The 27,121-nt window shown below is 43.3% G+C and overlaps 1 protein-coding gene across 1 annotated transcript; it reads right to left on the bottom strand.

Moving 5' to 3' along the window:
- Nucleotides 1-2,595: 2,595 nt before the first annotated feature.
- On the bottom strand, nt 2,596-22,918 carry APCDD1 (adenomatosis polyposis coli down-regulated 1). Its single transcript, XM_009889070.1, has 4 exons — nt 22,740-22,918; nt 20,865-21,396; nt 5,803-6,124; nt 2,596-3,679 (listed from the first exon to the last, which is right to left on the bottom strand). Exons 1-4 carry the CDS (start codon nt 22,817-22,819, stop codon nt 3,228-3,230), a joined length of 1,386 nt encoding a protein of 461 aa, XP_009887372.1. The 5' UTR covers nt 22,820-22,918; the 3' UTR covers nt 2,596-3,227.
- Between the last annotated feature and the right edge of the window lie 4,203 nt (nt 22,919-27,121).

The following is a 27,121-nucleotide window of genomic DNA, read 5'->3' as shown; positions in this document are numbered from 1 at the left end:
GGCTAATAGAAAAATAAGGAAAAAATATATAGGCACAAAAAGGGAAGCTGGTGCAGCATATGCTAAGAACCCAGATCATAAAATCATGTTTCTGGTCAACACTACAAATCAACTAGAGAAGTCCCAAAATATTTCTGGCCATGCATTATGAAGGCCTTTTTCAAGTGCTTCCTTTTTAACTATCTCTAGGTGACAGATAAAAGAATGCAGTTCTTGTACAATTTGTACACTGTGTCATGTTTGCATTTAGTGTAACAGTAAAGCCTTGGAAAACCTAGATCTTTGCAAGTCTGTGATTTAGAAGACAGTTGAGACATGAACGTGCTTTTCAGAGGTAAGAACTAGACAGGTCTTTCTCTTGCAACTGTTGTAATATTTCTGCCATTAGGCAATTTACAGAGGAGCCACGAAGCACTAATAAATTGTAGATCATTGCCCTGACAAGTATAGAACACCATGCGGCGGAGCGCTCCCTTTGCTCTCTGCTTCAGTCCTGCATCACAAGCACATGCAGATGTCAGCTGGGACTGAGTTGTGCGTTGCACCTGCATAGGGAAGGAACAGGGTCTGACAACTCCTACTCCATTGATATTTTTCCAGAGGTAGGACCACCTAATGTGGGGATAGTCGATGGTGGTGGAAGATGGTTGTCTTGTGTGATTGAAGGAACATCACACCATTCCCATCCTCGTAAATAAAAACTAACCTGCATTCACTCATGCCGCTACGTTTCAAACAGAAGTCAGAAACAAAGCTAGTATTTAAGGGACTTGTTTGATTGCAGTAGCTCAGTAACTGAGTTGGAGATAGGCTGGTGTCAATCTGCTGAATACAGAACTCAAGTCTAGCTAGATAGAAAGAAACCATCCTGGTTCCTAGCTTCCCTTTCAGAGGCATCGTGTCTCCTTCTTGACCCTCTAGTTAAAACAACTCCTGATGCCTCCCGACCAGCAATGGACCCTGAACTGACTCTTCAAGTAGGTTTGACTGTGTGGAGCAGAAAATTATCAAGAAATGCTGATCAGAGCCACTGTTGTTCATAGGGCTTGATTCATCGTGGCTGAGTTGGCTTTCAGCTCCTTCCAGCAGTCTGAAGGAGGAGCTGATATCAGATGGATGGATGAACAGTTTCTCAGGTGACTACTGAGCCAGCCTGAACTCTGTTCCTGACTCCTAGTGAGTTTTCTGTGACTTTTCATCTGTTTGAGGAAAAAATGTTAAAGATGTGATCTGACCTGGCAGTGAGAGTCTATGATTGTTCCTTCCCCCCTTCCTCCTGCTGTCTTAAAACCAGGTGAAGGAGTTTTGTCCCCACTCGGAGGAAACTTCCATCCAAGGCTGATACCAGCTTAGAAAAACTGTCAAGAAGGCACGGACTTTGAGGAGGTGGGGAGCCTGAGTGTAGCTATTTGCTACTTGAATGGCTTTTTCCTGCTTTTTTTGGTAGCAAGGTCCATGCTATCACTGTGTTTTCAAATAATGCTTTTGCTATAGCACGCAGTAGGGAGACTCGCCTACGTAAAGCTGGAAGACCTTCATTCAAGACACGCTTTTCTTATGATGCTGAAAATAACCATTAAAGACTTTTTTTTCTCACATAGTACTGGACTGGGCAGCTAGAAGCTGCTGATACTGATGAAGAAATGCTATGACCTTACTCCTTCTGTTTCTTACACTGGTTCCTGCTCCTCCTGTGAGCCAAAACGTGTGTCAGTAAAGGCCACAGTCCAAATGCTGCAAGGTTAAGCTGTGCCCTCAGCTCACTCCCTATTAAAGTGGGGCAGCGTGGTTCATCCATGAACTTGTACCTCCTTGCTGGCCTTAAATACCTCCCCTGCTGCTTCTCCAGTCTGCTCTGATTCACATCAGTGTGCACACGAGGATCTGTTTGCAACCGGGAGAAACCCGAGGGCTTCCAGGACAGGCTCTTGTTGAAGAATGCTCTCTGAGGGCTGTGCCTATCCACCTTCCCAGCAGTGTCTCCCCAAACCAATGCTGATTTAAGCTCAGTGAAACCATGGTATGTGTGTTGTGATGGTCCAGCAAGAAGAAAAAGGAGGATGTGGCTGCATTTGTGCAGCTCTTGCTCCTCCCTCTGGTAAGACTGGGCCAGTCTCCCTCCATGTGATGGTTGAGGGCCTGTTTCCAGCCGCTTTCTCGCTCTCTGAACTACAAGCGATACTGGGGACCTTGGCGTCCTTGCTGCTGCAACCCTTTCCTTGTTCCTATGTGAGGTCACATCACCAAAAATACGCTGCTAAATAGGGTTGCAAGAACATGTTAGACCCCACTTGCTGCTTTACTTTGCCTACCTGGCTGACACAAAATCCAAGGCACAAACACTGCACGTGGGGTACGTTAAGGCCTCAGGAATATGAGAACAGAAGAAGTCGCTGCAGCCTTGTATTGGCAACTTACCTGTACTGTGTGCACCCCACAGAAAAATGCTGCTTCTGTCTGGCTCTAAGGGGGCTTGCTTGTGACTACTCGCTAGATAGAAAGGGAAGCCTCGAAGCAATTACATAGCTAAGGAAATTGAATGAGAAAATATTAAATCACTGGTTATTTTTACAACTTAATGATTGTAAAAATAGCTTAAATTACTTGGAATATTTTTTAATTAGAAGTATCCACTGTTTAGCACTATCTGGCCGGAGGGCTGTTGATTTGCTTTGTCTTTTTGTGTTACGAGCTGAGCTGTGAGATAATGACAAGATAAATCTTTGTGGGTTTCCTCCTTATATACATATCTACATCAGAGCTGTGAAGTCAGAGGGGGAAGCTGCTATCACAGTACTGGCACAACACCGAGCCCTTCCCCAGAGCGATATTCCGATGAGAAACCGGGCGCCGGGGAGAAGAGTACCACAATGGTAAGATGGCAGAGACGACTGAAGCAGGATCATAACGTTCACCCCAGCAGTTAAAAAATAATAATAAAAGGAGACCCCCTCCCTCCCCCCAAAAGTCTGCAGTCCTAAAGTGCAATTACTTTTGTGCAGTCATGTCAGGCCAGGGATCAGACTGGATGAAGTTCAAAGCACAAACATCAAACGAGTGCCGTTTGGGATTCGAGGAGGAGGGGGGAAGTAAGGAAAAGAACAACAGTTCTCAGGCATTCAAGTGCATCAAGAAAATAAATGTCCCTTTCTTTCAGAAGAAAAACAACCCCCAGTCTGGTGGAATCCTGGCTTTGTAGTCATGAAGAATAAGGGTTTTTTTCACTTCTAGCTGAGAATGTCCCAATATGACACAGTACAAATAAACAACACCAAAGCAAGAGCTGGTGCGCTGGGGTATTTTTCCGGTGCCCTGCTGCTGTACAGCCTTATTTTATTCTCCTCTGGTGACTCTTCAGATCTGGGTACGGATGAAGCGCACTGAATTAAAGGCATCTGGTAGGAAGTGGCTCTCTTCTCTGGTCGGTCGGGGCTGGACCCGTCGCTCGGTCTCTGGCCGTTGTACAGCAAGTACCTGCCCCGGGCATCCTGCTCCATTTTGAAGATTTCGTACTCGGTGTGAGGTAGGCGGATGCCGAGTGCGATGCAGCCGTTCGTGTGGGTGACGTCTTGCTGAACCCCAACTTGCCAGGACCCCTGTGCTCCACACTCATTCCCGTTGAAGACGTTGAGCAGAGAGGCTGTGGATAGATCCATGGGAGTGACCTTCATGTGATTCACTGCGAGAGAGGAAGAGAGGAGCTCTTAGCACAGGGACAAAAACAAAAGCAAAGACAACGTGTGGAATGGGGTGAACCTGTGAAATCAGAATTGTCTCTCCTTATTCATTCTTAAATCAGTCTTTTTTATATTGCAGATGCGGCCAGCAAATCTGTTTGTACCATTTTAAGTCTTTGATCTAATTACTTTTTGCACAGAACACACACATGAACTCAATTGAAGAAAACCTGATGGCCACATATCACAGAGATAAGCATAGCTTTTCATAAATTCCAGACAATCCTTTACAGATAAAGCCTGGTTGGTTATACTAGAAGATAAGTAAAAGAGGAAACTTTACTCATGTTTTACTACCATCCATATTAATCGATAAGGTGGGCTACTTATAATGTATTTTTCATCATTTATTTAACACGTTACCCTGTAAAGCTAATGAAATAATTAGTGCCACAGCTGCACTGTCTTCCTATATTACCTGTCCTTTTTTGCATGAATTATAAAGTACTGCTGAGCTACAGAGACATGCTTTTTGTCATACCTAAACAGTGGCTGCAGCTTGCAGTATCAAACGTAGAAGTGCTGCAGCTTCTGCCGTTCCCAGTTGTTCAAAGGAGCTTAAGGCACATAAAAGCTTCATTTTTCATCTGAATTTTAAAAGTTGGGAAAAGCCAAATTGAATGAGCTTATGGAAGCTGAATAGAGATTTTTCCTGGTGTGTTTGACGCTGTATATCAAGAAAAGGGAGTCTGAATAGATCGATGCTGACCAAAACAGAGGGAAATAACCAGCTCTCATGCCTCCCAACACACCAAACCCCTGAATGTTCCTGCAGGTCATTTACAGCATGTGTGTCTTTTTATAGTAAGATTTGTTTTATTCTGAGGTTTTATAAACAGATTTTCAACTCAATGGCTCTACAGTTCACATTATTTGTCCTAGCTGGTGTAAAAAGTAATCTATAGGAAGTGAACCTAAAAGTTTTACCAAGACCGAATGAGTGACCTCAATCTGTGAGGTAAGTGATATAAAATCAGAACAGTTTGGGTTGGAAGGGACCTTTAAAGGTCATCTAGTCCAACCCCCCTGCAATGGACAGGGACATCTTCAACTAGATCAGGTTGCCCAGAGCCCCGTCCAACCTGACCTTGAATGGTTCCAGGAAAGCTGGCATACCATAAACTAGAAATTAAGCAAAAACTGGATTTCACCCCAGGAGCTGAGCTGGGACATGTTGCATGCAGCTGTAAAGAGCAAAATCTCTGACAGGCAAGGGTATTATCTCCTGCCTCCTATGAAAACTCCAGATTAGTAAGTTATTTCTTATAGTTAGATGCTTTCCTAAATTGGAGCCATACAAGAAGCTATATGCTTCTCACATGGAAACTGAAATAATCAGAAGAGCCCGCAGAGTGCTTGGGGCTTGCAGAGGCTCCACTGGGGCTGGCGTCGTGGCGGGACATCGTGTTTTGGAGATGTCTGTTTGTGTGAGTGGTTAAAGCCACTGAGCTCTTTATAAGCAGGGTGCTATGGGGCTGTTTGCCCAGGAGGGCTTCTCAGCCGCAGGGACCCGGGTGGTGTCACCACTGAGCGCTGCTTCCCAAAGTATTTGAGGGGTTTTGGTTAGATACATCTAGTATTCACTGTGGGGGGATTAATCAGAGCTGCCTTTAGGGACATCCTTACTTGCTCTAGGGCCCCTTGGAAGCTGATGAAAAGACATATGCTGCTACATCTGCCTTTGACAGAAGACGACTTACACCCCTTCTGACCTGAAACGCTTTCTACTCTCTGTGAAGGACCTCTAGGACACAGATCTAATCTCAGACACTTTGCTAGGATACTTGGAGTCTAGAGTCCAAGACTGAGTGGTGTGAATTCTTATTTTCTTGTGCTGTACTTAAAGATCTCTGCCTCAGACGAGTATTGCTTCAGTGGTGTGAAATGCTGTGCAGCTGTATAGTTTGGCTGGGCATTCACACAACGCCTGCGAACCTCCCAAGGAATGACTAACTCCTCAAAACGGCAGAATGAAATCATCATCAACCAAATCATTATGAGAGAACTCTGCTCTGGTCCATAACTACATGACCACCTCCACCCCCAGCGTAGCGAGCCGCTCTACCTTTGAACACAAACTCCGTGCCACCCATCACTTTGGACGAGTGCACTCCCCGGCTGTAGCGTCCCTTGGCGTAGATGGTGAAGGTGGGGTGCTTGCAGATGGGGTCGGAGTAGTGGTAGTAGTGACCTTCCCAGGTGTTGTTGTTGTCATGGAAGATGAAGTGCCGAGTGAGGAAGAGGACCTCCGGCCGCACCTCACAGCGCTGGCTCACCCACTCTCCGTGTAGCCCTATAGTCAGATCCGCCTTGGGGGGTAAGATGGGAGGATGGTGCTCGTCCGACCGGTAGATGATTCTGCATGCGATGCACGTGCGGTCGTGGTTCTGAAATGAAGTAGAGAGAAACCCTCGTTAGGCATTATCCGTGATAGTGGGCAATGATTCAGGCCCTCCGTTTCATGTTGAAGTGACACCAGCTCAACATTTTAAGGAATACATTGTTATTTCTTATCTTTTTAATGTTCTCCTGAAGATTCTCACCCTTCAAAGCACCTGAAACATGGCACCATTTGGTTTTGTATGTATAAGACAGCGCAGCAGGAGCAGGGTTAGATTAATTCCCTCATCTGCATTTCTCTGAAATTAACATTTTAGTTCAGCTTTTTATTGAATCTAGAAAAGGCTGAGTTTATCCTTCAAATCATACAAGAAGCTGGCAGATGGTAATATACTATGGTAAAAAACATTACTGGGGACATGGCAACTCTTGTGTTAGAATTAAATACATTTGCTGAGCTCTTATTTTGCATCTGTCTTCCTTTTAGTTGTTAATTTTGGGTACCATAGATGGGCACGGTTGTCCTAAGTACATTTTTCAGTTGGGTAGCAGCCTGGGAGAGCAGTAACCAGCAATTTTAAACTTTATCAGCCTTTCTGAGCCCTAACACAAGCTTGTGAAGTGTACGACGTGAAAGCTTTATGTCCCTCTCCAGCGAGAATGGAGTCTGTGGTGCCGTGAGCCACACACCAGGCTTCCACCCCCTGACATCAGACACTGAAACTACAGAGACCTGTACACTGTCTCTAAGGCTAACTGTTCCCGCCTCTGCAAGGATTTCTCTTGTTGGCAAGAGTTTGGCCTAGCTATTCTTTTTCAAACTGTATTTTGCATTTTTATTGATGGCTAGAGGGACGGCAGCATTAGCATTTGTCTCTCCTAAACCTTGAAGTACATTTTATGGACCGATAAAGGATTATGAAACTCATTTTTTAGCTCATTTCATTGATGACAAGTTATTAGATCAAGAAGAATAAATGCCGCCCCACAAGATAAAAGCAGTGCTTTCTGGTTTCCCGGTGCATAGTTTGGGCTGGCGATGTGCTCATTGTTTACATCTCGGGACCTGATGGTAGAGGCTTTCTAGTCGGCTGGTGACGTGCGGAAGGGCAGCGCTCTGAGCTGTAAGCGGGCTTAAACTCAGAGTGAAAGGCAAAGACCACACAAACAGCTTGTGCCTTCATCTGAAAGGACACTCGATCCTTCCTGGAGAGAGGGGGATGCACTGGGGGTGTTACACACGTCCACCTTGTTCAAGCTGCGAGGTGTTTTCCTGAGGTGTGATTCAGAGTGCACCGAGTGAAGAGCTGAAGCTCCCTACGCAGCCATCGGGGAGAGAGATTTATACAAGTACTTTTTCTTTGCATCCCTTTCCAGCCCTCTTTTCTGAGATCTCTCTGAGCTCTCTCTATAACATAAATGCTCATATTCATCGCTTGTCCATGTGAGATGCTATGGAGTCAGCATTTCTCCACTCACTGCCTTCAGTTCATGGCACGCTTTAGGTGCAACATCTACCCAAGCTTCATTAGTGCCCTGAGTTTCTCCGACGCTACGACCGCAGGTAGCTTCAGAGAATCAACATACAACTCCCACAATATATCCCTTTTACACATATTAAACAAGGTTTATATTTGCCCCCACCCCAGACCAGATAAGTCAGTGAAGTCAATGAAAAGTCGTCTGTTCTACACCCCTGGGATGCAGAACAATGGTCTATATGCAAAAAAAACTGTAAATGATGTAGCTCAGGTTGTTCTGAACCAGTGTTAGCCAACAGCCTGGCTTTGAGGAGGAAGGAGGTTGGACTTGGTGACCTCCAGAAGTCTTTCCATCCAAAAAACACATGGGCTTCTGGGAACCACGTGTCAGCATGCTATTAATGTGGATGCAGTTAATTCCCACTGTGGAGCTTGTTAACTAATTTTAAGATACATTTTCCAGCTAAATTCTGCAAGCAGGTGCAAAGGCCATTAGCATTTTAGTGAAAATATAAAGAACATTTAATTGAGTAATTTACCTGCAGCTGGTGAAGTTAGCACAGATTTGTGCCATAGTAACTGACAGCAGAGGCCGGTGCAAAACATCTGGTTCTACTGAACACTGAAAGCACATATAGTGCATAAGGACTGTGAAACTGAGTTGTTCTCTGAAATTGCAAGTTTCAGTTTGGATTTTCTGATGGTCAAGAGAGGAACGAAGATCCAGTTACATTTCCTATTTTGCTCTAGGTTTCTTGTGTGACCTTCCTGTGTGACTTAACCTTATTTCACAGGAACACAGACAATTACAGATCTTCTGTTTGGGACAGGATGGGTAGGAGGCTAAATAACAACACTGAGCTGTCAGAAAGCAGCCAGAAATTTCAGAGAGCAGGATATGATTAAAAATGAAATAATAATAATTATTATAAAAAATGTGTGTAGCTCTATTCCTGGAACGAACCTTCGAATACAATCTGACAGAAGTTCAGTGTCCACTTTCCTCTCGCCTGTGATAAAATCTAACCAGGTTTCATCTGCAAGCTTGTTTGGGACTTTGAAAACCTGTCTGTGGAATCCCTAGCTCTCTTCAGAGGACGTCAGTCATTTTCTCCGGAAAGCTGTCTGGTTTACTGGGTGGTTTGCAGCTCAGGATTGCTGGGGGGCAGATGACATAAATGGCTAGGAAACAAGTTGGTGCTGGGGAAAGGTGGAGACTGCCTCAGCACATCTTGGGCAGCAGCAGAGCTGCCCTATTTCCCTTGAGCTCCAGCTGTGAGCGGAGATGCCAGAAGCTGAGCGTCCCCCCGTCCCGGGCAGCACTGCTGGTATTGCAAGAAAACTGCTGGATAAGGTGTGCAATCTTATTAATGATAATCTTATCAATACTTATAAATACTTAAAGGTAGGGTGCCAGGTAGATGGGAACAGTCTTTTTTTCAGTGGTGCCCGGTGATAGGACAAGAGGTAACGGGCACAAACTTGAACATAGGAAGTTCCATCTCAACATGAGGAGGAACTTCTTTACTTTGAGGGTGGCAGAGCACTGGAACAGGCTGCCCAGAGAGGTTGTGGAGTCTCTGACTCTGGAGATATTCAAAACCCGCCTGGACGCTGTCCTGTGCAACCTGTTGTAGGTGACCCTGCTCTGGCATAGGGCTTGGACTAGATGATCTCCAGAGGTCCCTTCCAACACTGACCATTCTGTGATTCTGTGATTCCATTCACTGACAGCCAAAGCACCAAAGAAACACACATTGTTGAAGGGCAATAGAAAAAGCACTTTGTCTTCTTGGAGATGAATATCCAAAAGATGCCACCACTGCCTTACACGGACACCTGCAGTGATCAAGGCCAAGGGGTTACTCTGTGGAAGATGCTGGAGTCTATCAAGCACTCGTTTCTGCAGTGTGGCTGCTCCGTATGGGGCAGACTGGTGTCACTAACACTTTAAGGGCTAATAAACTGCACTGATGACAGTGACTTTATTGCTGTGATTACCCCGCTCACATAAAGTGAAGCAAGAAAGCGAGGAAAAGACAGTGTTATAAAACTAAACATAGCTGTATAAGCTGAATTGTTCAACAGTAGCAGACAATTTCTGCTACAGTCCCTTTTCTGTTGAAGTGCAGTTGAAAGCTCTTATGATCTCCCGGAGGAGACCCTGACAGAGCTGCATGGGCCAGCCAGGGTGGTTTGGTTTATATTCCTGTTTCCCTCTCAGGAGCCTGTACTCCACAGTCAGTTTGTGAGACAAGGCAATTTAACCTGAGAACCAGTGGTTTCTGTTGCCCTTGTTCAAAATCTGAAGAAAGACAAACAGAAACCCAGCCTGTTGTCTTCTTGGTCACCCTTGGCTGTTTGTGGGATTCCTCTGTTGTTTCTCAGGCCTACTGAATGGACAAGAAGGAGAACTGGAATCAAACCTATTTGCAGCAATATTATTTTTTACTTTTTTGACCAGGAAGGACTATCAAACATTAATGTTCTTTTTTTTTTACATTTTTCTAGCAGTGATTTTAGGTTTCTTCTCTCTTCTAGGACATTAGAAAACCTGGGTATTATGAGTCAAGGTTCTGATGCTGGGCAGGGAGTATTATCATTGTTTGGTGTCTTCTCCATCATACTGGGAGTGTAGAAGGTGCAGACTGGTCACACCTGCGGGTGCTTAGTCCCTTGGCTGTGGCCAGCAGCAGAGTGGGCAGAAGAAGGTCCATGATGGAAAAAAAAATAGTAACTACAAGCAGCCCCTTTCTCCTTATCAGGAGTGGGCTCGTGTGTTGAGGAACAAGGAGAAGTTATTTCCCAAAACTCACGCAGTGCAACTATGCTGGCTTTCATGATACTGTGACTAGAGGTGACTCCTTGGGCAAACGTAAGGAAGGTCCAGGTTAACTCACAGAAATCCTGGTGAAGTTTAGCAGTATGACACTTGCCTGTAGTTCATCTGGCTCTTTGACCTCTGTGGTCCGTATCTTGAACTGCTGTAACTTTGTGCAGCCCTTCTAATACCGAAAGCTTTGCAACAGCTCTGAAGGTCTGGCCAGTTACGCCTCCAAGAAATGTCCAACCTGCCTGCTTTCTAATTACTGATGATGTGCCTGGATGAAGGGGCTGATGTGAATGGGCACTTTTTGCAACAAACAGGGAGTGGGATGGGGAGAGGTTGAGGCGGTGAGGAGGGGAGCAGAACTATCACTTTCACAGGCTGGATCAGGTACCTCACACGGACGTACCCTGAATGCATCACTTCCCTGGGACCAGTGCTTGAATCTAAGCCTACTTAAACCTTTTTTTCCTGTGATACTATCTTCACAGAGTTATGAACTTCTTAGTGGAAGAATATGCCACATGTAAACTCCCTCAGTACGATTTTTGTCCACATAATGGATGAGAGAAAGATGTAGTTTTGTTATGAAGCAATTTGACTTAATTATGGAGTAATTTATGTTTAACAATTCACTGTGTTTTTCACTGTTGCTTTTCGGGTCAGCTGCTTTTGGCTTTTAATTACACTAGCTGAGGCTTTGCAAATCACTCCCTTTGCATGTGTCTCAGGGAAAGATTATTTTCTAAAAACAGACATTCAAAGAAAATAGGGAACAGAGGTAGAGGACATTCAAGTCCAAACACGATTAAGTGCTCTCTAATAAAAAGCTCATTTCAGCATGACATAAACTAAAAAGCTATAAAATGAGTCGTGGACAGGATGAACATCTGTTCTATGTTTTGATTATCTTAGGTGTACGATGTACTATTTTTAATAGTGGGGTCTCGCTAAAAGGACCGGCCTCTCTGTAATGGCTGCTGCCCAATGACTGGAAGATCCCTCCCGTGAAGATGTGGGGAAGGGTGCCTCCTTGCACCTCTGCAATGCCAAATCCACAGTGCCACAACTCCTCAACCTCCTGTGTGTTTCTTTAAAGCCAGTTTCTGAATTAATCCATGAGGCCGTGTGGGCTGAAATAAGCCTGAATCTCTGGCTGGAAACTCAGTTCTTGTATGCGGGGAGAAAATAATTTGTGATCTGAAAATTTCCACCAACATTTTTCCTTATCCCTCCCTCCTGCTGCCTCAGCTGAAGTGGTAACAGGGCCAGAGAGCTCTGGAAGCCAAGCAGGGAGGTTTCTAACAAGAAAAGCAAACAAGGATGAGGTTCCTTGATCTTTTTCCCAATCGCTGTGGATAGTCAGAAACATAAACCTTCTCAGCATAGTTTAATTTTCTCTTAAGTTCTATGGGATTCTACGGCTGCCTAGGACTAATTTGCCTCTAATCAATTCGTAGTGTTTTTTCTGGCCCATGCCAAAAAACTATCACGCAACTGGGATGCTCTCCGAGCAACGCTGAAATGAGCTTTGAATAACATGTAGAAAGATCTTTTTGGAAGGTGTTCTAGTTTTCTTTGAACACCTTTATATTCGATGCTGTTGATACAGAATAAGACATCTATGGACCAAACTCTTTTCAAAATGTACAGAAAATCTACCCTTTCCTTATGGTTCAAGCAGAAGCTGAAATCAATGCTTAATATCAAGGAGAAGACCTGTGGGATGTACTTCAAGTTGTATTTAGGGACAAAACAACCAAGCACTAATAGTAAAGAGGAGGCTGAAAATACAGTTATTTTCAACTAAATACCTTGTTCAAATGTATTTGCTCTCTCCCTTACCTATCTATTTATTCTTTATATCTTGAAAATATGTCTGTATTTCAATCTGAAAATTTTAAAACACTATTCGTCTGAAACAGCTCAAATTATAACTCAACCTTTCTCCTGTAGAATTAGAATAGAAGGCTATTCTGATATTTGGCTATTTACATAATGGAAAATTAAGATTATCTTAGCTGTAATTTACTGATTTTTAAGGGAAGAGTCATTGCTCAGACTACTTGGAGTCTGAAAGATGTGGTACATTCTCAGCAGAAGAGATTGAAAAATGTATTTGATATTTTTCATTAGATTCTTATTTAAAAAAAGGCATGGAAAAATATGTCTTTGAATATACAAAGTCTGGAGAAAAAGAAACAAAGCAAAATTTTGTTTTCTGATATTCAATTTTTCACAGAATAGCAAATGTTTCTTTTCCAAAAATGAGAAAACCATTTTTTACAGGCTTTTTTGGTATTTTTAATAGGGAATTTTGACCATTTTCTGACAAGCTCTCTCTGTCATCTTTTATAGTTGCAAATAGTTGGTATTTTACCAGACCATACACATTAAGAAGACAAAAGTATACAAGGTAGCAACATGCAGTAATCTCCTAAAACGTCCAAAAATATGTCAACTCATGCTATAGGATGCCAGGTGTTGCGGCAGATGTGGGTCTGCTGTTCTTCAGAGCTGACCTAGGCTAAGGAAAAGCAGTGGACATTTCAGACAAGTGGTGAACCTGATTAGTTTTCTCAGTAGCAGTTTCTTTTACACCTGCAAGGTCTTTAAACTTGCATGAAATTACACTGCAGTTTCCCAAAGTAATTTGGGAAATCATCTCTCCTTCTCTTTTTTATCTGGAGCCACTGCACAGTGGACACATCGTTCCCATACCACAACCTGGTGAAGACACTGAAGTATCAGCTCTGCCTCAGCAAGACAGAAATGACACACTCTTTGCAATCGGCTGTGCCGCCTTTGGACTCCTCCTCGCTCTCCTCTTCCCTCCCAGCAATGCCAGTGTCAAACCAAAACCCAACCCCAATTCCTTGGCAGAGCAGTGGCTTCTTTCTGTAACACCTCCCCTGGGGCTCAGGCCTTTTAACTTTCACTTTTTATTCAAACTTATCTATTCAATGTGGCTACTTTTAAGTACACCCTTCCCTCCCTGTCCCCCACACCGTTGCCAGCTGGGCCTGGTCTCTCCTCAAGGCCTGCTGCCACCACTGCTCCACTCAGCTACTATAACCCCATGCCAGTAAAGTCACTTATTTCAAATTTCTGTAGCAATATCCTGCCTTATCAAGTCATGTACTGACATTAAAAATATTTCTACAACGCTTTACTTCTGCTGTCTGAGCCCCCATGTCTGTGCTGGTGGCTGTAGTGTGGGAAGTTTGTTTGGAAGAGCCAGGTTCTCAGCTGATATAAAACCATCTTTGGCCAGTCCTGATTTGCACTGGTTACTGGTGCGTGGCAAGACGCAGGTCTCTTTCATGGTTGGAAAAGGAGGACAGGTTGCATCTATAGAGTAAGAGGAGAAGCAAGGGCTAGCAAAAGCCCCAGCGCCTACCCTGGCTCCCTTCTGCACCCTCTCATCGTCGGGCAAGATGCTCCTGACCAAGCTGTAGAGCCCACATGAGTCAGCCCAGGCTGTGCTTGTTCACAAGGTCGTGTTGCAACGAGGCTTTCCCTTTTAGGTTGAATCCTGTGGCCAGCTTGCCTGACATTGGCTATGCAATGTCACCGGATGGGCCACGTACCAGCAGCTGGGTCCAGCATGTTGCACCCAGCACATCCTCGTTGAGGGAGATGAGTGGTGAGGCACCAGGTGTTGGGTTTTCTGAAGCGCAGGCTCAGGCCTGAACTGCACATGCAGTACAGACCTAACCGGTGGCCCAGCATCTTGTAGGGTCCAACAGTCACAAAAGCTGGGGTAGGAAACCCCTGCCGTGTGAACGCATGTATTACCATGTGTCCTAGTTTGAGGTAAAACAGGACCAATTTTGCTCAGTAACTTTGCGTCTTAGCTAGGCCCCTTCCCTCTTTCAGGGAAAGCACTGAAGGAGAGGGGAAAGAAAAGCCGCGCTTAGCAATGATCTCTCACACCCGCCCAAATACCGTGTGTCACAGGCAGGGCTAGATAGGACTGGAACAAGGCATGCCTGGTCAGGATGCTTTAAACCTCACCACCTGTGAAAACCAGGCACCAGGTTTTAGTGTTAGTAACTGAGTGCTCCCAGGATGAGTAAAAATGGAAATCCTTGGGAGAACGTCGATTCAAGGAAATGCTTCCAACCCAACAAAAGATGTTGGATGGCTTTGCCTCACATTGCCAAGGAGCCCCGTCCACAGAAAGGACACTTTTATGAATTGGTCACGGTATCAAGCTCCGCTCCTCCACCGCTGTAGATAACTGCAGGCCAAGACAACACTTTAACAAACAGCTACAATCTCTCTCCACCACAAAAGTGATAATTTGCAGGCTTTCCATGACCTCATATGAAGCTGAGTTGGCTAATGTGCATGAGGCTGGCTCTAGGGAGTTGACAAGCATGGCTGATACAGTTATAATTCAGCCTGCCAAAGGGAATGAAGAATAACAAAGATTTAAAACTTTAATTAAAAATCTTGAAGCAAGTGAAACACTGGAGAGAGTGGTAACTCCTTTGCAGGGTTGTCAGTTTGGGATTTCTTTTGGTGGGGAACAGAGAGGCTGCAAGCAGGAAGGAGGGTGGAGATATGTTCAGATTTATCTGCAAATGTGTACCATATATTTTAAGATATTGAGGAACGGTTTTTATTAACTGCTCCCATGAAGGGAAAGATAGTGAAGGAATCCGAAGGCACTACCATTACACAACTGTCTGATCTATGATGTCAATTCTGTTGCACAACCCTGCATAAAACTGAAATAAACACAACTGACATGAAATGCAAGAGTCTTCTTGTTACTCTTTTCTGATATAAACTACTTGAGCCTGGGCAAAAGACAAGACCAAAAAGAAACCCAGCCTTTTCCTCAGATGAATGTGCTTGCCTGTCATCTATCCCATTAAAATGATAGTAATTTATAGTGATGTGAATATTTTGGGAAGTATCAACAAAAAAAATTCCTGGAAAACCCGAAGGGACAGCTTGAATGTCCATCTTCAGGAACAGAGTATTCCAAAATAAAGCTGCCTTATGTGTTTATTGCGCCTTTAAAAAGCAACCTTTACAGCCCTCTGAAGCATGTAGCAGTATTACCAGCAAGTCCTCCCTTCCCTCTTACAAAAGATGAAGCAATTGTGGCTAAATGCCAACAACGACGAAGGTGTCAGTTATTTAGATACATACGTTGAGTTGATCTGAAGCCCTCTGCTTTATTTTGCTAGGCTAAATAGTTAATTTTAATTTGCAGTACTGCTGCAAAATTTGTGTTGGGACAGGCTTTAACTGCAGTTGCAGAAGAGTCATCGTTGAGACAACAAAGGTTTTAAAAGCGACGCTTTGGTTCTGAAGGTTCACAGAGAGAGTGAAAAGCAACCTTCTGCTTCAGCCCTTGCCTAGCACTAACGCTGGTGGAGGCAGTTAAGTGCAGAGCTTCAAAGGAGCACTCTTCTGCAAGGCCACAGCCAAGAGCGCTCCCGAGCGGGGCATGGACCAGCCTCAGCTAGAAGCTGTTTGCTTCTCTTATCTCTGCAGGTCATCACACGCACTGTTATTGTTCATAAACCTGGAATTAACCTATTTGAACACTCTTCCGGCTGTTCTTTCTTCGCTCCCCTCGTAACTTCCCTAACCAAGCGTCTTTTGCAAGTAATAATGAACAGAAGAAACCCTTCAAGTGTTGGCTTAATCCAGAAGTCTAGTGGCACTACTCTGGCAAACAAAGGAGTTTTGTCCTCCAAAATTACACTTTTTAGTTGAGATAATGTTTTGCATATTTCTCTGAGGCTCTTCACATGTTTAACATCTATTTATTAACTTATGCTCTCATTTCCCTGGGAGCTTCTCAAGTACATAGCATTCCCCTACAGATGAAGTCACCAAGTTTTAAAGAGATGAAGACCCAAATTTTCAAAAGCACAAAAAAAATTGCGCGCTTTGTTCTTTCACTGCCTGGCTAAAGCAAAGCCCAAGCACCAGTTTCCGTGTGTTGAATCCGTATTAGCTACAAATGCTAGGTGCTGAGGGAAGTGAGCTCCCAGCACCACATAAACTTGTAATAGAGAGTCAATCCATTGGAATTGTGTTTTCAAGGGAAAATGCCTTGCTGGAAGTGTGTGGCCAGCCAATGTTTGAGTATGGCAAAGGCAGAAGGAAGGCTCTCCTAGCACATTTTAGGCTTCTTGTGATGTTCCAGACCACTCCAGCCCTATTCCTAAATAACGATCTAACTAGAATGACTGGGCATCACAGCGCTGCTCTGATCTTTCCCGTTACTCTGTCAGACGATAAAATAGCATGAGGAGTTCTTTGTTTACAAAGCACAGCTGCTGAGGCAGTCACATGTGAACTAAGTGTCCCAGTATTGCTGTTGTACACATTTCCTGTAGTTTTAGAGCAGATACCTCTGAAAAAATCTTCTGTCCTTCTGCATAGCAAACGAATACTTCATTCAAGCCTTCCTTCACACTACAAGTCCCTGTATGCATTCGTAAATAAGGTGTGATTTTATGAACGATCAGCCAGGCTCCTTGGCGTTGTCCTAATCGGGAATATTTGTATAATATGTGCGATGATGGCCAAGCAGTTCCCCTGTCCTGGCCTTTCCAACCGTGTGCTCTCTCATGCTGGTAAAAGAAGCATGTGCAATACCTTGAATCCCTTGATAAACTCACAACATCAAGAGACATCAAAGATGTTCAGTCCCGTTCATCAACAACTCCTAATTGATATCTTAAGCAAGGCTAGAGGACTGCTAAGATAAATCTAAACAGAGACCCATTCATCAGCTGCACTCAAAGAACTTCCGTGTATTTTACAGGAGGAATTTGTTTAAGGTATGCTCTTATCTAAGAGAATTCATAAAGCCTTAAGAGATGACATATATATTTTTAAAAGCTCCCTGATTTTATATGAACACTTGAGATACGGTAATCTGTGAATTTATTCAGATTTGTAGCTCAGCATAAAGCTGTCTGGTTTTTGGACAGCCCTTTTGATTTACCATCCTGTGGTGAAATCACTGCAGGAATCTGGAGAAGGTCCAATGCTATTTGTTTAAAGTCCTGATCATGTGGCTTTGGCATTCCTAACATATCCAGCAATCATTTGCTTTTAATTACCATTCATTTCAACCACATAAGTAATGAATGTGGCTACCACATCCAACTTACAGGCTGTATAAACTCTTGAGCTGGGTGGAACTTTCTTCTATATAGAGGCTTAACTATAAATTTAACTCCAAATGTGAATCCTCTTAACTTATTTTAGGCAGGCCTTTATACGTTTAAAACAAAAATAAATAAAAAGGAAATGAAAAAAGCCTTAAATGAAAGATTCCACACAATACACCTGATTCACTTCAGAAGCAATTTCCTGGACTCCCCAACCTCTTGGTATGACTGCAGAAACCTTAAAAAAACAAGTTGATTTAATGTTTCTATTTATTCATGGTGTCCAGTTTCCAGAGGAGTCTGTGACTTGTAGTTTTAAACTCAATTTAGCATTTAAACTCATTTTCAGCTGGGTCCCAGTGGAGCAACAATTAGAAAAGGAAAAGAGTTCAAAGAAGAAGGGTTATAACCTTTCAGCAGTATGTTTGCCTGGACTTAAAAAAAAAAAAAAAAAAAAAAGCATCTCTCTGACTATTCTTCCTACACTTGGCAAACATTAGGTCAGACGGCCAGGTTGCTTACCTGTTGGTATAGAGAACTTCATGGTTAGGTACAAACTAAGACACAGAATTCTTTCACGGCAGCTGAGGCAAAGGTTCATTTTTTAGGGGCACTGTTATTTGTATCATGCTGAAAGCCGAGTATCAGCAGACCCAACTTCTCTTGAGACAAAAGAAATCTCACAACAAATCTGAGCAAGAGGAACGTACCAAAAAACACAAAGAGAAGCTGTGCTGTTGCATACTTTAAACTTGTGTTAAACCTATGTGTCTTTTGCCTTTTGAAGGCTCCAACTGAGACTGGTGTCCCAGCAGTCCACATGCTGTATATATACATTGTGGGAGCCAAACAGGCCTTGCAGGCAATGGTTGGAGGAGGTATCGTAACTCTCCAGAAGTCATAACTGGCCAAGCTGGAAGTCGAGTAACGGTCTGCAAGTCAGGACCTGGGCCCCCCATTTATTTAACTACAGCAGTTTCATCACAGAGAGCTGGAATCTGTACGTATTTTGGTGTACTAGGAGTTAACCTGTGCTTTCTATAGCAACAGCACTTTCTGTAGCCAACAGTACTCTTATGAATGGGCTTCCAGTGTCATAAATTCAGCCTTGAGATTCAGCCTCTGCCAAGACCTGGCTACCAAAAATCTTATTTGGAAGCACTGTACTTCATGAATACCAACGGATAACTAGTTGGTTCGTTTGCTTTTTCTCTCTACCAGTTCTTGTAAGCATATGATATGGAAGCCTCCCCTGGGAGCCACACCGCAGGCTCTCTTTCCTCGGAGTGCACTGGTACCCCAGGGCAGGACCTGCCCATCCAGACACATGGGACTGCGGGATAACAGCGTGCACGGTGACCCAGGCTGGCAGGCAGGCTGAGGCTGCTCTTATCTTCCACATAAAGATGTGACACGCTCAGGTCAGAATAGATCAGGTGATGCCTGAAATAATAGGCTTTGCGAACATAAATGAGAGTTTCAGTGCTCTCATAGTTTATTTGGTTAACCTGGCTTGAGAAACAGACCTCTTATGCAAGATTTGATCCCTTGAACTTGAGCACTATATTTTAGAGGCTTTATATTTTAGACAGAAAAAGTGATGCTACTGTAGCAGAAGAGACAGGCAAAAAAATTGTTACCAGTGTGTCCTAAAATTACAGCAGACCTGGACAAAAATCTTATTTTTATGAAGCTGGTTGACAGTACACCTGATCATTCTGACTGTAATGAAATTACTACAAGGTGGAAACGTAAGCATTTACTGTGTTATCCATCAGCCCATAATAAGACAACTAGATTTGACCAGATAGACCTGAAAAACAATCAGCTAGGGTAAATTAAATCAAGATTTTTGTCTCTGTTTCATGTGGTCAGAAAAAGATCTACCATATTTTCTAGAGCAGATACAACATACAGGTGGTGTCAGATAATTTGTACCTGTAGATACATACAAGGAAGAGATTTAGGAAAGAACCCTCACTCCCAAATAAGCAAAGAGGAAGTTGATGTGCTTGTTTGAATTAATTAAGGAAAATACAATTGCTGAATCCAACATTTTGATGAGGAATGTGCTGTGGTTTATCTGCTGCTGCTGAAACTCTCCACTTTGGGAAGGCTTATGTTTAAAAAGAAAAAGCAAATTTGTCCCTGGTCACTTGAAGAGAGCATAAAAATGACAGACAGAAATGACAGCAGCATTCATACAGAGACACAGTTGACTTGTTTAAAAGTATCACTAGGCCAGGCTATTAAAAAAATTAAAGGCAGACCACGTAAGGTCCTGAACCATTGAAATGTGATGTTCACAGATAGACACAAGCCAGGGTGAATGGTTTCAAATGGAAGGGGAAGCCAAGGCCTTCTCATGAAAACTCCCCCTTCCCCTGTTGTGTTTCCTGCTATTGCTGATAAGCTGTAGCTGATTTTTGAATCGCTTGCAACGAGGTGATTAAAAATGGTGATAACCCATTAGCTGGAAGTGATGCTGCGGCAGCACCCAGCTGGAGCGCACCGATGGCGGCAGCAGCTGGCAATATGGTTCCAATAGCCGCCTGCCTTTGAAATGTCACCAGGAAAGATCTACAGACAGCCCTCCTGCTACAGGCCATCAGCGTCTACTCTTCCTGTTTGATTTTTATTTAACTTACTATGGGTTGATCAGTTCCCAATGAAGCTGAGGGCACTTTGAGGCCCCTTTGAAAACTGAATTATCAAATGGAGTAACAGCCTCATTCAAAATTCACCTGTTTTTCATTTCACTAATGTCTGTGTCTGCATCTGGATCCATGACCTGCACAGCCCATCAGTTTTTTCCCTTCATGCTGCCCCTTTCATGTGCCTACATTCCAATTTCCTCTTCTTCTCTTCAGGTTATGGATCACCCAGCCTCCATATGCTGAGACAATTCGATTTACTCTCTCCCTGGCACTCCCACAGCTATACCGATGCCTGTTTCTCTTGTCCTTTCTCAGTCCCGTATCAAACTTTCTCTCTTCTCAGCTGCTAGCCTACAGCCATGGTCCCTGACAACAACTACCTCCTCTGCATACAAGTCATTTATTCCATCTTCAGAGCGGCCTTTATTGACCTTAGTTCATCAGACTGGTTTTTGCACATCTGATACAGTCACATACAGTTACTATTCTCAAGAAATATTCTCTGTGGCCTTTTTTTAATCGGCTGCATCATCTGTAAGGGTGCAATCCGCCTCTTGTTTTAGAACCACATCTACATTTTAGGTTGCACTAGTGCACTCACTCAGAAGAGCTGAATAACGTGGGCTTTGTCACTAGTACCTTAAAAAGAGGGCATATATACATGCACATACCTTGGCATTTTGAAGAGGAGGTTGGTAACTAGAGGGCCGATAGTACCTCCTCTGAGTAGCATCGGTATGAATGTCCCCGAGAAATAGCTCCTCCACAAGGTGGTCTAAATTGTGGTGCAGGTATTGCTTCTCCACGCGGATCAGCTGGAGTTCATGCATGGCAAAATTTAGAGCTTTGGTGCATTCACAGCCGTTCTCTTCTCTCAGCAAATCGTAGCTCACATCCTGCTCCCAGGGACTACCTTCTGGTATAAATCCAGGACATGTGTGGTTCACCAGCTCACTTAATTTCTTGGCTACTGCTTCGTTATGGCATATGATCTGTATGTTGCGCAGCTGATAATCAGCTTCCGTACCCCCTCGGATGATCCAGGATGCTTGGCGGAGACGTATTTTGCCACGTATAACTAATGTGTAGATAGGGTTTGTGCAGCGATTGCCACCGTAATAAAACTGATAGGCCTTAAATGTATTATTGTGGTAGAACCTGTAAGATCTTGTGATGAACTCTGGGCCTGCTCTAACTTCGCAGCTGTGGGAAGACAGAAAGTGACGGAAACAAAGTTTGAGCAAGGTGGCACATCATGTAGACTACAGGTAACAAGACTAAGCATGGGTCCACAGAGACACTTGGGTGCTGATGTCCCTGTGGCGTGAATGACAGTAAATAGGAACTAGGCATCTGTGACCTGCCAATTAACCAACCATTTCCTCTGCTGTTATGCTGTTATTAATATACTGCTTCAGGGTGCTCATATCTAACTAAGGGCATTGTCTTCGTAGATTTAAATACTTTGAGTGATGTTCTGCTTTTCCTTTCTGTCTGGGGACCACCATGTGACTCAATTCTTCTCTGAAAAAAAATAGCAGCTTATTAAAAATCTATTCTTCTCTTTTGCATGGTACATTTAGCAAAAGGACTGGTAACATCAGAAAGTGAAATGCCAAATGTCTACAGAACAGTACAAAGAACTGGATTCTATGCTGCCGTAGAAGCTTCTCAGTAGAGCTCCTCCAGCTCTGGTCTGCAGAGGATGTGCAGGATTGTGTCCTCAGCTTTTCCACCCATACTTTCAACAGGGCTGCCAGTTAATGCAAACATCTGACCGTTAATGCAGAACTTATGTTTGGCTTGAATATGGACCATGCAATATTCAAGTTTTGTGCTTTTTCTTTTTTTTTTCTAAAGGTGTAAATGGCAGTTAAATTCCACTTGCTGTAGAAAGTCCTTTTATGCCTTCAAACTTGTCCCCCTTGTCACATCCACGCTGCTTAACATAAATACACTCCTTTCTGTTAAAATAGCCCAGTCTTTCCTCCTACAAGTCACTTCAAATAAGCATGTGAATATTACCTGCTGACACACAGAAAACAAAATAGCTCTCTGAATTACAAGTCATCATGTACGGAGAGTAATAGAACTGGTGAAATACAGCTTCTTAATTTCTTTTGCTAATAAAACCTGTGCTAGACATATGCGCTGAAAACAAGGACCTACTCAATGGATCTAATGCACGTAGTCAAAGATAGTACAATGTTATGTTTGAACAAACATCTATTTTGGCAACTTGGGCTCCTTCCTACTCAGAGAGAGATTTAAGGTTATTTCACAGCATGCTGCTTAAAATCCAGACTATAAATTGATTCATCAAGACAGCTTCATAGCATGATATTCTAATGTACATAACTCCACGCCTCCTTTTATGCATAAACATATAGAAAGCATCTGGAATTTAGAGCACTTTAATATAGTGATATCAAAGAAAATATTTCCCCTGCTGCTTTAAGTGGGAATATCTGTCCTTCCTTCTCCACTTCCTTCCCCTCTTCTCTCCCACATACATCACTCAAGCATCTTGTTTTATCTTTCCTTACCCAGTAGAGACCCAGTGTCCCTCAATATTGGGAGGCATCTGCACAGTGATCCGGGCTCCATTGTGAAGGTGTTTCAGCATGTGATGACACTGTGACTCCTTGAAAGCCCTCCATGCACTCTTCTCCAAGGACCGAGGGTGGGACCTGCTGTCCGGGTGAAGAAGAGCAGAACCTTCTCCCAGCCCTGTGATAGAAAAGTGTAAATTATCATGAGACTGTGCTGAGAAGGTCTTCAACACAATCAAGGAGGTTGTGAACATCTTTTGTTGAATGACACTTGTTCACAATGTTACGTGTCTAGGAAAGTACTGTTTACATTTCTTATTTAAAAAAGAAATAAAATATGGGAAGCTCTTCCTCTCTGTCAGCCCAGTAATAACCCACTAAACAAATTTGCTTTACAAAATACACTGAAGAGAAGGGCTTGAACCAAGATGTTGTGTTTCCACACCCAGGAGATGTGGCTCTGAACCTGAATTTTATAGACACCTCTGTAATCTCTGGTCAGGACAATCAAAAACCTTTTAGAAAGTTGCATCCAGATCCGGACATAAACTCTGTGGTTTCAGCCCACCTCTAATTTGAACGCTTCTATAATAAACTTGCAAATAAAGACTACTCTTTAAAGCCAAGGGAAAACAGATATTAAAAGCAAAGCCTCTGTGCACAGGAAGCCTCTGTGATGACTGAGGTGGTCAATTAAAGGCAGATTCTGCTATTTTTATTTTAAAGGGGAAAAGGAATTTCAAAAGCTAATTTTATCTCCAGCACACAGTAATTTTGGTTTCTAGTAATGTATACATACAAAACCCACCAGTGCTCTCTCTACACAATATTAATTGAACAAAATGAATACGTAGCTTCAGAAGGAATGCGTCTTTACTCTTTTAGGCACAGCCTGCTCTTAGACACATTGGAAAACACGGATCAAAAGAAAAACACACATCTAGAGGTTAAGAGGTGACAAACATGAACCTTACATAATGGGTTGGAAACTGTATTACTTTGCCAGAAGGAATTTAAGAACCAGCAGGCCAGAAAACAAATACGGGTGGAGGTGGGGTGGAGGGGCTGGTTGTGTGCCCGGGAAATCAGGGCAGTCAGCTCAGGAGAGGGATGACTCGCTAACACGTGCGGGGTCTAGGATTCACCCCCATCTTTTCTGGTGCCCTCTTGGCTGACCTGGCTCAAGAACTGGGCTGTTGGGGATCACCAGTGCATGGTGCAACACTACATTGGGTCGAGCTGCCTAACGGGCCAGGCCCCATCTAATGTTTAGACACGCTTTTGGGTAGTGGGCAGCATTGCTACAGAAATTACAAGAAAATCATCATTATTCATTTTTAGGTAGACGTTGTTTCAAACCTTTGCCTAAACCAGGACACCATCACAAAAAAGAAAACAGTGTCAGTGATTCATTATGTTGGCTAGGTCTTAGATCTTCCGGAAGAAACTTGGGTAACACCTGGGAAAATGGCATTGCTAAAAATATAAATACATGTCAACCATTTAAAAATAGCAATTCCAAAGCTAAACAAAGGCAAGGACTTATCCAGTAGGCAGGGTAAAGAATGATCAGAAAGAACAGAATAAATACTTCAATGTAAACAGTGCTCACCACTGAATGATCTCAAGATTTAATGAGATTAATGAATACAACCTCACAAAGTCTTTACTGGAAAATCTGGTAGCTTTTTTGCAGGTTACAAATAATTCTTCCATCTGAATGAGAATTTACGGCCCTACTTTCTAAAGGGTAATAAATGCTAGGGATGCTTTGATATTCGAGCATGCCATCTGAGATGCCCTTAAAGGAGCCTGATTTTCAGAGGGTCAGTACTTCTCCCTTTCTGGAAGTCAAAGCTTCTCAGGTTTTTCTACACTGGCGAGCAGAGTCACTCATGTCAGCACCCAACAACTCCCGTTCTGCAGCCGGAAAGGGTATGGCCGCTTCAGAAATGGTACAGCCAAAGCAGGGCGACTCTCTGCTTGAGCTGACTACATCTTTGGAGAGGCAGGATTTACTAGACAGTGCTTCACGTATGTGGCGGGTCAGCCTCCTGGGCTGAAGACAGCACCTCTGCATAGCAGGTCTGTGCTGTGCTGTGTCTGCAGCCCACCTCACCTGGAGCAGCACTTGACACTCTCAAAAACTTGGGCTTATTTGTTTTATCTGAAACCTTGTGGGTATGGGGCGGATATCACAGGCCTTCACACTGCCAGGAGAACAAGTTCAGTCAGGTACAGGTAAGCTTACAAGTATATTTATTTTTTTGTTATGAATCACAGCTAGCAATTGAGAACTTGTCTCCTAACACCCTTCTCCACCTCTGAGTCTCCGCATGCTCAAATAGCCCACATCACTTCAGCACTTCATTCTGAAATGGAGAGAGTACTCCTATCCATGGGCTCAGAGCATCTTTTGTGTCAGAAGTGACACCTCCTGCAAGGTACCCGGCAAAGGCTGTAGCCTTTCAACAGAAACATATCTGTCAAGATGTCTCCTGCAATCAAATTATCTCACGCTGAAAAAGGCTTTGAAAATTTGCATTTCCATTTGAAGATTTTAAGCGTTTGTAATCTGCTTTCAAGAGGAGGTTTTGAAATGGTTCAAGTGACTATTTCCAAGGCATATTTATTATACTGTTTGCTTTTAAGAAGTTGTATTTTGCTTAGCTCATGTCTATGTTATGATTCATGAATACAGAGGCACTTAAAAATGAATGATTTATTCATTTAAACATACTTGGGCATTTAATTTCTCCAAGCAAAAATCCTTCTGTGGGAGGATACCATCTTGTATGTGCACATATCAAAGAAGAAAATGCAGTAACCACATTATACATTCCCAATTATTCCCTGGAGGAATAATGAAAAGAAGGGGGTTTTGAAAAGAATGTCAAACTTAATGTGGTATTATACAGTGTCTTTTCTTTGATATAGCTCAAAAGCAATGGGGTCCCAGCTCTCCCTGTCACACACATGTAGTTCTGTCTGTAACTTGCAAACAATAAACGGTAACCAGTGGATGGAAGGGAGATGTGCATCAATAGCACTAGAGATCTGTACCTGCGGAGAGGGTATTTGTTTGGGACTCCATGCAACTGTGACAAACGAGGGCAAGAACAAGTTTAAGTAGTCAAGACAGTCATGAGAACATAACGAAGGCTGCAGAGACAGAGGAAGGGATGTAGAAAAAATACACATGCTAGGCAACATCATAAATAGGATGTGAATATCAGAATATGAATTATGGTATAAAGTTAAAAGGCAGCGATGGGACAGTTACCTATGTTTGTGTTGCTGGTGCAAGGAAATAATTTAGCACAGGTTCTTTCCTTACCAACTAATCATTTCACTGCTTTTATATTTCCTGACATATGCCTGTACATATCAGTACCACACAAAGGAGCAATAATTTGTACCATCTGAAGATCAAACACCAAGACCGGCAATACGCCTCCCACACAGGGCAGTAAGCTGAACTGTCCTCCTGTGCTTTTCCACACAGCAGGTGCTCAGCGGCAGCATGGTGTCCCCCCGCTCCACCCTTGGCAGTGCACAACCAGCTGGTCTGCAAAACCAAGGTCCTACAAGGGGTGACGTCCATTTGGCCATGTTAGATGGGACATCCCTGGAAGGCACAAGGTTAAAATGTTTCATTAAACTGGGAGAAGAACTTCCTGGCTCTTTAAAAGCCCATTTCGGAGCCTAGATGGGGTTGCAACATAGTTGGAGCCACTACTTTCATTCAAAGAGATCCAAGTCTGCTATTCTCCACAGCACAGACAGATGCTGGGTTTCAGTACCTCCATGACAAACCATGTAAGTATCCCAGACTCAACTGAGAGCATCTCAGACTCTCTGACTGACCTAATTTTTTGTGTGTGATAAAGGAATCTTACCCGCTAGTTAAAAATAAATAAATAAATAAATCCCACCATGTTATCACTCAAAAGCGTGGCAGACTTCAAACAAAACCTGATCTTTGCATGAGACTAATAGCAATAATTCTGTGAAGCCTCTGGTTGGCTTTCACTTGAGCTACACCACAACCAGAGGTCGTAAGATTGTATCACACACCCCATGTGGCTGTTTATGCAAAGGAGCAAGTCCAAAAGGAAACGGAAAATTCCAGAATCCATCAGAAGTGCCAGTTAGAAAAACGAAGCAAAACAAATGCATTTTCTGATGAGTTGATATCCAACTTCTTTTTCATAATTAAGGCCTAGCAGTGTAGATCACAGCTTTAGCATCAAACTAATTGTAAATTGTATAAGAGGTGCTACAGCTGGCTGGGTATCCCTGCCCAGGCCCTCAGAGATCACACTTGACAGAAGCAGATGCAGCATCCATCTGAATGGGAAAGTGGAGGTCAGCCC

Source organism: Charadrius vociferus, unplaced genomic scaffold, assembly GCF_000708025.1.
Source record: "Charadrius vociferus isolate BGI_N301 unplaced genomic scaffold, ASM70802v2 scaffold65, whole genome shotgun sequence".
Lineage (NCBI taxonomy): Eukaryota > Metazoa > Chordata > Aves > Charadriiformes > Charadriidae > Charadrius > Charadrius vociferus.
This window is presented reverse-complemented; position numbering and strand designations above follow the sequence as displayed.

Excerpts from the sequence above, each read along its gene's own strand:
- APCDD1 (XM_009889070.1), bottom strand. The coding sequence starts at position 22,819 with ATGCTGAAACACCTTCACAATGGAGCCCGGATCACTGTGCAGATGCCT. Across the intron at positions 6,125-20,864 it reads CTCCTCTTCAAAATGCCAAG|AACCACGACCGCACGTGCAT; the intron begins GTATGTGCATGT and ends ACTTCATTTCAG. Across the intron at positions 3,680-5,802 it reads CACGGAGTTTGTGTTCAAAG|TGAATCACATGAAGGTCACT; the intron begins GTAGAGCGGCTC and ends CCTCTCTCGCAG.